The 13,744-nt window shown below is 46.3% G+C and overlaps 1 protein-coding gene and 2 pseudogenes across 1 annotated transcript; 1 reads left to right on the top strand and 2 right to left on the bottom strand.

The window, feature by feature from the left end:
• The first annotated feature begins 2,765 nt into the window (after positions 1 to 2,765).
• Positions 2,766 to 4,042, top strand: LOC112895363 (annotated as a pseudogene).
• Positions 4,043 to 4,547: 505 nt separating this feature from the next.
• On the bottom strand, positions 4,548 to 6,948 carry LOC112876053. Its single transcript, XM_025940091.1, has 3 exons — positions 5,778 to 6,948; positions 5,223 to 5,640; positions 4,548 to 5,141 (listed from the first exon to the last, which is right to left on the bottom strand). Exons 1-3 carry the CDS (start codon positions 5,885 to 5,887, stop codon positions 4,686 to 4,688), a joined length of 984 nt encoding a protein of 327 aa, XP_025795876.1. The 5' UTR covers positions 5,888 to 6,948; the 3' UTR covers positions 4,548 to 4,685.
• Positions 6,949 to 11,217: 4,269 nt separating this feature from the next.
• Positions 11,218 to 13,019, bottom strand: LOC112903643 (annotated as a pseudogene).
• Between the last annotated feature and the right edge of the window lie 725 nt (positions 13,020 to 13,744).

Raw genomic sequence — 13,744 nt, 5'->3', positions numbered from 1 at the left:
GTAGTACACATCCATGAGAACACGATGACGCTCTTGCCGCGCCGCGAAGATGATGGAGCCATGGTCGACGATCTCGACAACCGATCCATCACTGAACTTGACAGTTCCGGTGATGTCGCGGTCCAGCTCGGAGAAGGCGGCGCTGTCACCCGTCATGTGGTTTGAGGCACCCGTGTCGAGGTACCAAACGCCAGAGTCATGGTCATTGTTGATGGCGTCCGAGTTGCCCAGGTGCACCGTCGCGCGTTCTTCGTTGAGGAAGACTTGGCCGCCGACGTGTACGGGCGCGACGCGCCGTGAGATTACCTCTGGTGTCAGTGTGGCCGAGACGACACGCACCATGAGCAGGGAGGGTTCGTTGTCGTCGCCCGCTTCTTCCTCCAGTAGCGCCGCGTTGGCCGCCATGTCCGGCTGGCGCTTGCGGCACTCCCGTGCCCAGTGCCCTTCCTTGCCGCAGTATTTGCACTTGTTCTTGTCGATGGGCTTGGTGTCGCCGTTTCCGCGCTTGGGCGGCTTTGAGCCACGGCGTGGTGGAGCCAAGCCAGCGCTCATGCCGCTGCCGCTCGAGGTGCCGCTACGGCTGCCATCCTTTGCTCGCGAAGATGCCGAGAGAGATCCTCCTCCTTCGTTGAGAGAAGGAGGTGCGAAAGGAATCAGTGATTGTAGTGTAAGAGTGGAAGAGGGTGAATTAGTTAATTCTAAAAATTTAATCTATGGCTCAAACTAATTAGCACAAAATATAAGCTAAAACATATTATTTAGATGTGCAACTAGGGTTCAACTAGCGTGAAAATCTTATTCTAAAGAGTTTTGCAACCTATAGCCAATCCTAACAAAATACTATATTAATAATATAAGGGCACACAAGATTGCAAATAAGAAATGCAGAATCTTAAAGGAAGGGGATAAGGGAAGCAAACTCTCGATACGAAGATTTATCCTGTGGTATCGGCAGTCGCAAAGCCACTCCTAGTCCACGTTGTAGTCAAATCTCTTCCAGGACTCTTCTTGACTTGTCACCAAGACTTAGCCACCGAGGCTCTCGCTAAGTCTCCGGTTACCTTGATGTCGTCTCCACTAAGAAGTTTCTCAACGAAGGAAGAGGGTCTCCACATCCCCCGCACAAATCCGTCGTCGCTGCTCCACACCAAGACTCCAAGGGGCCGGCACATCGAGATACAACTTGTGGTTCACTCAAGAACCAGCACACAAGATAGCAATGCCTTGCTCGCTCACTCTCTCCAGAGCTAATTCTCGCACTAACACTCTCAAAGCTTGTGCTAAATCTAAGGATGTGATCAATGAGCTCTTGGATGGTTTGAAGAACTTTTTTAGAGTGTCAGTAGTTTCTCACAAACTCCAGCAGCCTCCTAACCGTTACATGCTTTTTTCTTAAAAAGTATAAAGCGTCGGTTAAATCGGTTGCCACAGTCGTGTTTAGCTGGTCACACTCAACCTGCCTACTAGCCGTTAAACTCCAACTGTCATTCTCTACTAACGTCATTGCACCGATGCTTGTCGGTTCAACAGGTGCTGAAGACTTTGCTTGGATTCCTTCTGGAACCAAAATATACGTACTGAGTAACCACAATACGCTTGCACCGACGCCTTCTTTTGTACCGTCGGTTGAACCAGTGCCTCTGTTATTTCTTCACTTGATTGCCATGTCATCTCCTCATTGCACCGACGCCTCTATTCTTATAGCGTCGGTTCAACTGGTGCTACTATGATTTCTTCACTTGACCGTCATATCAACTCACCAAAGTACCGACCCTTATAATCATGCTGAACCTTGTCCAAATCATCTTGGTTGTTATTTGGATATCTTGACGGCGATTTGAACCATCTTGTAAATGGATTGGACTCCATCCATGGGATCTAGAAATTCTACAAACTTGAGCTCACAAAACTTGTTAGTCCTATTAACTATATTATCATACAATCACCAAAATCATAATTATGAGCTAATAGAACCACGTTCCTTACAAGGCGTGACCCCACTTATGTGGCCAGCGCACGCGCCTCAAGGCGCTGCTCCACAGCCCGAAGCCGCCCTGTGACCTCTTCCACGGTCAGGTCGCCGATGTCGTTTAAAGCGACTCCAAGAGAGTGCCTCAAATTAGTGCCTCATATATTTAAAAAGGGCCTGATTTAGAGAAAATAGGGCCAAAATAAATACTAGCCTCCAACAGTGTGCCCTTTAATTAAGCGAATTAGTTTATTCCGGTGTGCGCGTGGGCGTTTTCGCACGTAGTCCTGCGGCGCGCGACTCTTTCCCGCCCTCTGCTTTGGTAGCCGCCGTAGCATCTGCAATCGCCGTAGAAACCTGACGTGAAAAGGGAACAACGACAGACTTTGCCGCTGTAGCCTCTGCAGACTGCAGCGGTGCAGCGGCCGTAGACACTCGACGCAAAAAACAAACCAACACCTGCGCGGACCACGGCACACCAAGGTTGGATTGATTCTCTCCCATGTGCTTTGTTTAATCCAATTAATACTTTACCAACATGCTGCCGGTCTGATTGATAGTTGATCCATGTGCTGCATGACCTAGGAGTACTAGATGATTACAATAATTTAATACTTTTGTACTCCGCGCTTGTTGTCACTACTGCTTGTTTACCCAATTTTATCCTTACTGATTATGAAGAGATCGATCTGTACTTTCAGCGTTGTTTATTAAATTTTGTTTTCATACTCCGTGGTTGTTGTAATATAAAAATATTTTAGTGAATTACAGAAATATGTCTGGAACGAAGAGACGTATGATTCATCAACAAGAGGATGAGTCTGACAAGGAATTTGACAATTTCATGACTGCTATGATGGGTGAATACCGGAAGAGGAAGCATGAGCGGCGTAGAAGACATCGAGGTTCAGTTTTTGGGCACAAGGTTTATGATAGAAGTAGAGAAGAACACGATATAAAATTATATCGGGATTACTTTGTAGAAAATCCAGTATATCCAGCGAAGTATTTTCAGCGACGCTTTCGGATGAGTCGCCCTCTATTCAATCGGATGGCTGCAGCTGTTAGACAGAATGATCCCTACTTTGTTTAGAAAAAAATGCTGCCGGTAAACTTGAATTTTCCTCACTACAGAAGATAGCTACAGCTTTTAGACAGCTAGCTTACGGTGTTCCTGCAGATTATGTTGATGAATATGTCCGGATTGGTGAAAGCACTGCTATTGAGAGTCTGAGGAGATTTGTCAGGTCTATTTGTGAGGTGTTTGGCAAAAAATACTTGAGAGCTCCTAATGAAGATGACACAGCTAGGCTGCTTCATATTGCTGAACAACATGATTTTCCTGGTATGCTAGGCAGTTTTGATTGTATGCACTGAAAGTGGAAGAATTGTTCTACAACTTACCATGATATGTATTGTGGTCATGTGAAAGAACCAACTATTATACTTGAGGCCGTTGCGTCTACGGATTTATGGATATGGCATGCATTCTTTGGTCTACCCGGATCAAACAATGATATTAATGTTTTGAACAAATCTCCTCTGTTTGACAGACTTGCTAAAGGTGAAGCACCGGCAGTTAACTACACGATTAACGAGCACAATTATGATATGGGTTACTACCTAGTTGATGGGATATATCCTACTTGGTCAACTTTTGTGAAAACGATTAAGGGCGCTGCAAATTTGAAGGACCAAAATTTTGCTGCTGCTCAAGAGTCTCAGAGGAAAGATGTGGAATGTGCATTTGGTGTATTGCAGGCTCGCTTTGCCATTGTTCGAGGTCCGGCGCGATTTTGGGATGAAGCAACATTTCGAGATATTATGATGGCATGCATAATAATGCATAATATGATTATTGAAGATGAACGTGATGCCGATCGTCTTGAAGTACCCTACGACAAGTGCGATGCTGAGACAGATGGCATGGTGTCACGTGCAGGAACTTCAAATTTTTCAGCATTTGCTCAGAAGCTTCACGAAATCGAAGATCGTCACATGCACCGTCAAATACAGGAAGATCTAGTTGAACATCTATGGGAGCGGCGAGGATAGATGAACCAGCAGCACTAGTTACTTTTCTTTACCATTATCAGTATCACTGTGTTTATTTTCACTATATATAGATGAAGCAGCAGCACTTTGTTTATTTTCCTTACTCATGAATGAATTGACAGCACTTTGTTTATTTTCCTAACTCATGAATGAATCGACAACACTTTATTTATTTTCCTAACTCATGAATGAATTGACAGCACTTTGTTTATTTTCCTTACTCATGGATGAATCGACAGCACTTTTTGTATTTTCAATACGTACAGAACCTGTGATGCCACCAGTTCACAACCGAACACCTACAGAACCTGTGATGCCACCAGTTCCCAACCGAACACCTGATGGCACCAGTTCTATCACCAGTTCCTGACCAGCGACCATTCAGCACCCAGGGCAACACAATACCATTCAGCACATGCACTGACCAGCGACCATTCAGCATTTCACCAAGGGCGAGACAACACAGCAATCGTATGAAAGAGAATGAATGAACAGCACCTCAAATTATTCATCAAGAGGTAAAAACAATAGGTTCTTGTAAGCTAACATCATCCCTGACCAGAACGAAAACAAGAAGCCTAAAAAACTAAGAGTTCTTTGAGAAGCCTAAGAAACTAAAGAGTTCTTTGACAAGCCTAAATAACTAAAGGGAAAATAACATCTATTGCAGGCTAGTCCCGAAACGACGAGCCAAAATCTCCTGTTTCATGAACTTAAAGTATTGCTTTGCCTCGTCGTCCATTGTGCTTGTGTCGGTTTGCATTATCAAATTGTCGTGCTGCTCGCGCTCCAAGTCAAACTTACTCTTCTCAATCTCCAAGAACTGATCATCACGGGCCTTCCGTTCTCTATCTGTTTCTTCTCGTGCTTCCCTCATTTTTTTAACTTCTTCAATGAAAGGATCGGATTCAGTTTCATCACACTTTCTAGCTCTTTCTTTCTCAGCTTTCCTTCCTAGTGGTCTTTGAGCATTGAGTGGACCATCCTCATTAGCATTCCGAGAATCCGGATTTTGCCGAGATCTGTACTTTGGCTCATCCTTAAGAAGGTTCCAGCAATGGAAAATAGAAAAAGGCTTCTTTTTCCTTTCAAGGAACAATGCTTTTGCTTCAGCAATCTACAAAACAGGAGGTAATAGACATATGAGAAACAATGTTGCTATGTGACCAATTGAAAAATAATTGACTCAACAATTTACCTTGTCATTCATTATCTTTTCACTTTCGTTCTTCCTTTCTATTTTGTCCAAGAAACCTCTGAAAGAATTGATTTCCCTATTTATTAAACTCCACCGGTGGCGCAAGGATGACCAATTGCGATCGGACTCAAATGTCTTGTTGACATGAAAGTATGTCTCAACTCTTTCCCAAAATTTACCATCCTTTTGATCCCTTCCAGCAATAGCATTTTTACCAACATTCGGATGGGCTGAAACTAACAAAACATCCTCCTGTTCAGTAAAATTCTTGGATCGGCCCTTTGATTTAGGTTGTGAGTTCATATCATTGAACTCTTGGAAATCATTTTCAAGTTCCTCATTATCATCAGATTCAAAAACATCTACTGCTTCTTGACTGAGTAAATTAGTGAAATAATTAACCTGAGAGGGCATTGTGCTGCAAAACAAATTAATTTGGCAGATGTCAGCGACAAACTCTTGAAGGTTGCACAAATTAAATATTCAAACACAGGTATTCTTTTGTCCAAGTCCAATTGCTATGAACCCAGGCAACAGAGGCAACAGACCACTTACCTGTACTCAGGCATCATCCATGATGGATCGGTGCTGCTGGGTGTCGATTGAACCACAGGTGAGGGTGCCAAACCTTGTGGCCGAGCAGCGGCACCGGCACCTGCGGACATGGGATTTCCTCGATGGTCTTGGCCAGAAGCGAGACGGGCTCCAGAAATCGCACCTAGGGTGGCCTCCAAGGAAGACCGCCGGGATTTGGATCCCTACGGTCGATCCATCACGGCGTCGGGGACGGGCGACCCACCTGGGACTGGAGAGGGGCGGCGCACCTAGGATTGAAGAGGGCCGGCAGGCTGCATCGTCTCCGAGGGGCGGCGGGTTGAAGACGGTCGCCGCATGGAGAGAAGCTGCGCTCGAGAGAAAATGGACCCTTCCCGTGACCTTTCCGTGTGGGGGCGGGAATATTTAAAATAGGGCAGCTGTTGGAGCAACTTTTTTAGCTTTTTGCCCTATAATTTGATTTGGGGCACCATTATAGGGCACTCTTGGAGTTGCTCTTAGCGTTTCAATAGAAATCGCCACTTGCATGAAACGATCAGAGACAACTTGGAGCACCTTCTCCACAACCTTTGTGTCGTCGATCTCGTCGCCGAGGAGCCGCAAGTTGTTGGCGAGGTTGGAGATGCGCATCGAGAAGTCGCCTACACCCTCGCCATCCTTGAAGGCAATGTTGTTGATGTCGCACTGGAGCTTCTACACATTCAACACGCGCACTCGCTCAACGCCCATGCGCATCACCTTGATCGCATCCCAGGCCTCCTTTGCGGTCTCCTTCCTCCCGATCATATTGATCATGTCTTGCGGAACCGAGCGCGCGATCGCTGCCAGTGCAAGCCGATCGTCGCTGTACTCGATGCCGCCTGGATCAACGGCCGCCTAGAGATTTTGGCCACCCACTCCGGGTAGTTGGTCTTGGTGAGCAGTGGGTATTGGACAGAGCCCGATGCTTCTTTCACCGTGCGGTGAACGACAATGGGAAGCTCCCATTGAGCACGCCCCACCGCGACGATGGTGACTGCGACCGTCGTCGGCTTGGGGGCGCGCTGTCATGGTGAGGCGGCGATTGGGATGTCATGGCTTCGCCCTCGGTCGAACCTCTGCTCTAAATACCAAATGTTGGCTAGAACTCACGCACGCACACAAGAACACACGAAGTTTTGGTGCTGCCCAAAAGAACCAGCAGCGTTTTCTAATCTATTCCTCTTCCTTTTATTCTTCTACAAACAAGTCGTGGCCCGGCCATTCCGTCGCACCAGCAGGGGGGTCCGCGCACGACGTCCGCGACGCGCATGTCGCTCGCACGGCGCAGCGTGGAGGCATGCTCAACCAGGAGCTCGGTCACGGCTCTAACAAACTCGCCGAGAGCTCCGCCTAGGATTACAAGCTCAGAAACAGAAAGGAAAAAGTGGGAAAATAAACTAAAACAACAAGATTATCTAACAGAGGCAAGGGCGCGCGGCAGCAGCACGGAGGATGGAGCGGGCGCGCGCGGCGCGGGCAGGCACGAGCAGCAGGGGCACGAGCGACGGAGGCAGGCCCGAGCGGCGTACTGGGGAAGAAGAGATAAGGATGGGAGAGAACGGAGGAAAGAAAAATGAGTAAATAGAACAAAGGTATTATGGGTATTTAACAGTTAGGAGGAGCTGTTTTGCCAATTGTATTGGGATTGCGATCCTCATTCCATAGCTATGTTCTGAGTACGTCGTAAAATGTACCGTCGATACGATCCTAATCTCGAACCAAATATCTTGAAAAGATATACCTCTGAGAACCGGGAACTTAGAAATTATCGATCCATATCCCACGTACCACGTTTCTTGTACCTGCGTATCGGAGACTTTTGTGACTGTGGGTGGACGATGATGATGCCGACGACATGGCGGACAACGCTGCCGCCGGGTGTTTGTCGTCGGACGACGAAGCTTCGCCGGAGTGCATGTACGAAGACGACCCCCCGGACCCCGTCGGAGCGCAGCGCCAGGCGGAGAGATACACCCGGTACGCGCTGCACCACTACAAGTCTACAACGCGTACCCGAGCAACGCGGTCATGTACGAGCTCGTCGAGGCTACGCCCACGTCAACTTCGTCGCCAGACCCTGGGGCGCCGGCAAGGAGCGCCTCTTCTTCGCCGAGGTGCACCGGCAGCTTGAGAGGGACACCATGGTCCCGACCTGCCTCCGCTCCCTCGACTCGGAGGACGACCGGGTCGGCGGGATCGACGACGAGCCGTGGGAAGTTCGTGTCCGTGCTGATGGGGCCCGCTACTGCTTCGCGTGCCACGGTGCCATCAAGCACCCCAAGGACGGGGCTTGCTACAGAGCCGGCCATAGGACGGATCAACTGCCCCTGGTCTAGAGATCTTCCAGCTTCATTCAACATGCTGGGAAAGAAGCTAGGCAACAAGGAGAGAGAGGCCTGACCTGAGAATCCTTGGCTCCACGGCGCCTTCATGCTCCGTCCGAGCCTCCTCCCTCTAGCTCGTCTCCTCAGTACTCTGTTGTGGCTAAGCATGGAGCTATGTACTATGACTAACTAGTAAGTAGCTCGCGCTAATAGCATGGCTAGTAGGGATTTAGCTATCGTAGTGATAGTTAATATTGATAACTTTTTTCTTTGCTTTGAGCAACTGTTAATTTCCTCACCAATGATTAAGATCTTGGTGCATGTATGGTTCACAAACATCATGAATGGACTTACGCTCTTTGATATTCTTCTTTTTTTTTGCCGTGTTTACCTTAATATCCATAGCCTGTGGACGTCATGAATATTCTCTGTTCCCACCAGTTCCTTCTCGCATTCGGTCCAGCTTCTCCAAGTGATGAGCTATGTATAAGTTTATTTTTTGTTGTTATTTTTCTGGTGCCATTCTTATATTAGCAACTACTACACCAATGCAACATCTTCTTTCCTGCGTCTAGAGGAAGCCAATTTCCTTACTAAAGATCATTATCTTGGTGGATGTCTAGTCCATGGAGAGTTATGAAATGAATCTACCCTCCTTGATATTCCAATTGTGTTTTTCGGACCAGTTTAGATTGACCTCTATAGTCCATGGACGTCAGGATGTAGATCTTCCCATCTGATATTCGCATGCTTTGTAGTAGTACCTTATTTTGTGTTTTATATGCCTCGCCTTTGCTATTGATATATCATTGTTCTTGGTATGGTTCCTCAGCGTGCACCTGCTCCATCTTGATCTTCTAGGTTATTCGTGTTCGTCAAGGCGAGCTTCACCCGCATCTCCATTATGATGCCTCATTTCCTTTTAGAGTGTCTTGATTGACCAATAGAATTTTCATATTCTTGAGGAATTGCTTGACCTTAACATGATGCTAGAATTGATCTTGTAGTGCTCTCTCTTAGCTACAATGATTGTTTTCATATTTAAATGCTAACTTCAGATAACATTAATTTTAACTTATGTAGTCTCTAGGTATTTTAGAATAATATATTTTAGAGACATTGTTGCATCCCTAGTATATACTTTCCAAGACTATATAAGCAAGAAATGAATGGTTACTTCATCCCTTGAATTTCATCTTAAAGTCATCAAACCACGTGTTTCCTCCAAAATTCATAGTACAAGCTTTCTTAATTTCATCACTATCCTTGTGCTTCAGTACTAGAGAGATGATGTCTCATCGAGCTGCTTTATCTGTTTGTTGTCTTGTGCGCACCTCAATTCTATGTGTCTAATTTATCACTAAAATTATTACAGATCCCATCTCATCAAGTTTATTAGCCCTTAACCGTTATAGCAAAATATATTGCCCTTTTCCCTTTTCTCTAAGCTAATTGTTAATCAGTAGATTTGTATTTTTTAAGTGATGTGAGATCCTGCATATTCTAAGGGTTCAGAGCTCACTCGTTAAAGGAGAACCCTTCCACGTCGGTCTAGAAACACGCAAAAGAAGAGCTTGTTTTTTTAACACGTAGGTGAACCATCGATTTTACCGCAAATCTGTTTCTCGTAATCTGAGTGAAAGGTGCAGTGAAATGCTCTGCTACATTTTTCGAAACTCATGCTCTGAAGTATAGTGTCATGCTCACTCAGATTTGACTTCAACCACGCATGTATGCCCTCGACGGCATGGAATGCATGGGAGCCTCCGAACCCGTCGAACCAGTGTCTATTTCAGATACGATAATGACACGGTTGCTCTATTGGCCACTATCCTCTAACTCCCGTTATTATCTTGTGATGATGTCAATGGAGGAACTTAACAACGGGCGGCGATGCGCTTGACAAAGGGGTGATCTGCTCCGAACATGGACCGACGGTTATTTTTCTTCTTTTAAAATTTTAAATTTATATACTTATTAGTCGTATTCGATATAGATTTTTTGGATTAATCTAGACTATTAGATCTTTATAAAATCCAACGGTGTAAATCCTTCTCTTTTTTAGATTAACGTAAAAATTTCAAAACCCTCTCGGCAAACGTGGTGGCTTCTTAGGCTAATCACAATGGGGAGTTTCATATCACTGTTTCCAAGAACGCCACATCAGTTTGGGGGATGAATAAAACACTATGCCTCAATGGAGAGTTTCATTTCACTGTTTCCAAAACTAACCAGTATAATTAAATGCTAGTTGATCTATTAGCGTATGGGATCCCCATGAAACAACGGCGGTCACAGTGGTTGTTTCACGCCATTTCCAACATCTTGGAAATGAGTTAGCAGAGTGTCATGGGGATGAACCGGTTCCTTCTCTTCCCTCGTTAAATCAGTACCACATCAGCATCAAAAATGCTGATGTGTCATGGTAATTAATGCCATGAAACTCGCCATGAAACCCCACTGTGATCAGCCTTATAACACTACCTTATTAGTAGTATAATAATAGATAGATTTAATTTGCATGCTCATTACTACAAATTATTACTAGGATAACCATCGTTTTGTGGGTAGAAATTCCAAAGACCATATGTCAGCTGCAATTTATCTTGCCTGTAATGTGTCGAAATCCTGCTTTCAGAAATAAACAAATGTACTAAAATGAAATAACCATAGAGACGACGCCTCATCAGAAACCAGTCAATCAGACTAACCATGTTTCGATGCCACGCGGCAGCAACATACGAATTCAGATCATGATTTGTAGCTTACAGGTGAACTGACTAAACATCTGGCCAGAGAATACAAATTGACCAAAAATTAAACCCGCAAGGTTCTCGTTTTATAGGACAGTTCGACCAACGGCTCCGCCTACAGGTGAGGTTTTAAGCCGTGTTAGCCTGGGCTTTGTTGAGGATGAGTCCTTCGTACTTGACCTGGAAGGACTTCATGGCGTCCTCCTTGGTCACCCTGTGCTGAATCCCGACACGGGACTTGCGCCTCCAGCGTCAGGCAACACGGTAGCTGGCACGCTCGAGCACGACATAGAATTAATTCCATAGATATCAGTTGATGGATCATACCTGCACAATGCATGACATATATTTAGAGCTTAGTGGTCCTGTAGAGAATATCAATTGAACTCAGAACACAATGAAAACTGTGTGCTTCTTGTGAAAGAATTTAATTTCATGTTGGTGTGTACAGCTGATTTATGGGATTCACATCAAGTACCACTTCAAGTTACTAAATGGCCCATTGGCACATTCTTAATAATTAAGGAACCAAAGGCCACAAATAGCTGTACATATTGCGTCAATAGAAAAAAAAAACAGCAGGATAAGCTGATGGTTAAACTACATGGAGTACATTTCAGTTTCAACAGAACTGGATGCAAATGTAATTGCTGCCCAAACCATACAAGCATCGTTAGTAGCCAAGTTCAAGAAGTTGCATTGAACAAATATAAAACAGCCACTGGCATACAGCTTGCATTGCAATCAACTAGTATGCAGTTTCAGTTCAAAACTATAAAAAAACAGCACCAAGTGTAAATTTGTCCTGATGTGTCAATAAACCGCAAACTTCAGGCAAATTCCATTGGACTGAACGATATTGTCCATCTGACAGTAAAATAATTGCAAAATGTGTTGTGATTTCTGGACGTTCTGTAACTGTAAGTTGCATTTTGCCTTCAAAAAATTACTGAAAATTGAGTTACAACAAGGTGAGTTATGCTTCAGTTAATTACACATTACACATCTGTTTATGCGTGAGGCCAATGGTGAAAGGAATTAGAAAACGAGCTCAAGAAGCTTTATTAGCTTAGGATTAACACTGAGAGCACTAGCATAGCCTCTAAGTGACAACCTGGAAGTGCAGGACCAGGACACTGATACCGAGGTCGATGTGCTCCTGGATGCAGGATCGAAGCATCAGGTCTCGCTGAAGTTTCTCTTGAGCAGCTGTACTCCTTGACCTTGAGGCCGCTATCGAGCAGCTGCATCGCCTTGTCGCCCCTGACCGTCACGTAGCACGCGATCTTCTCGGCACGCCGGATGCCGAACGACCGGACCGTGTACCTCGCTGTTGCTGCCACACGTCGCCGTCAGCTCGTCAGCAGAAGGCAAGAAGGCGAGACGGATAGAGAGAGAAAAGGGAGCACGACCTCAGTACTCACCCTTGGACAACACGGGGGACTAGCCGCCGAGCTGCTCGAGCACCTTGGCGGCGCGGGTGAGGCGGTCTCCGATCTGGCCGACGGAGATGTTGAGGACGAGCTTCTGTACCTTGATCTCCCGCATCGGGTTCGACTGCTTCTTCTTCTCGGACTCCTGCTGGAGGACACGCGTTAGCCTCACAAAAAAAATACAAAAGAGAAAGGAGGAGGGGTTTGGCCACGAGGATACAATGGGAGCGATACCATGGAAGGAGACTGCCGGATCTCTTCTCCTTCTCCTTGGGTGGCGGCGGCGGCAGCGGCAGCGGCGGGGGGAGATGGGCGTCGAGAGAGGAGGGTGGCGGCGCGAGGTTAAATGTGAGGGGCTTTCATGGGCCTGTTTGGCCGCCTTTGTTGAATTAAGGCCATACTGGCTGTTTTTTTGTTGGGCTTGTCTAAAACAGGCTACTCTGTTGGGCCGAAGAAAACAGCAAGCTGGATCACCACCATCTTCTTCCTCGAGCTGCAGCCTGCAGCAGCTAGCGACAAGCAAGCAGTGCAGGCGCATCGCCGGGCAAATCTCCTTTGGCAGGTGGCCGGCGGCAGGGTTTGCGTAGCACCTGCCAACGGAGTGTTGCCCTGCAATGGACCTCCACAATCATATGTACTACATCACAATCTCAGTTTTTTTTTGTTTTTTTATTTGCAGCTCACACGGTGCAGCTGAACCCAAAGCTTGGTTCACTTGCTGAAGCCATGGCCGGTTTTGGATGCTGGCGAGAGGAGGCGCGTACTTATACCATGCCGGAAACGGCATATCCGGCAGGACATGCTCCGATCCGCCTCCTCCTTTCGCCGCGTCGACGATGACATTTGAATGATGAAGCCAACAAAAGCCAGCCAGCATCCATCGCTTTATTCCGATCGAGATAGATCTTCGCCTGTTACGCGACGAAGGGCCGCTGCGGGCACCTGCTCGATCTTGCCTTTGTCCCTTTTCCTGAGCGACGAGTAAACAAAGCGCAAATTGCAAAAGAAAATGCTGGGTCATGCCAACTTGCGGCTTGCATGGCTCTTCGATACTTCAGGAAGAAACCGTTTCAGATTGGCAATGGGTTGTTCGCTCAGCAGAGTACAGATTGTTGCAGAGGTCCCCGAGCTTGAAAGCAGAAGTTCATTTGGACCCTTGAAACACAGCCTCGTTTCAGGTCCACAGAATTTGTGAGTTTCTGCGTTTTGCATTGGTCGATTCAGTCTTCGTGATTCAGCTACATGTGCTGATCAGGCATCTAAATGCGGTTCGCCTAAATGATCAGGCGGCGGCCCTTGGGAGCCCCAACAGACCCTTCACCTGACGCTATCATCGGCCTTCGAGAAAGAAAAAAAAAACACGAGAAGATCCTTGCGAATGTCCTTGGACAAAGCCACAATGTCACACTAGGAGAACAAAAGATGTCACACTGGGA

Source organism: Panicum hallii, chromosome 1 (genome assembly GCF_002211085.1).
Source record: "Panicum hallii strain FIL2 chromosome 1, PHallii_v3.1, whole genome shotgun sequence".
NCBI classification, from domain to species: Eukaryota; Viridiplantae; Streptophyta; class Magnoliopsida; order Poales; family Poaceae; genus Panicum; species Panicum hallii.
Note: the sequence above shows the minus strand (reverse complement) of the source record. Positions and strands in the feature narration are given on the sequence as shown.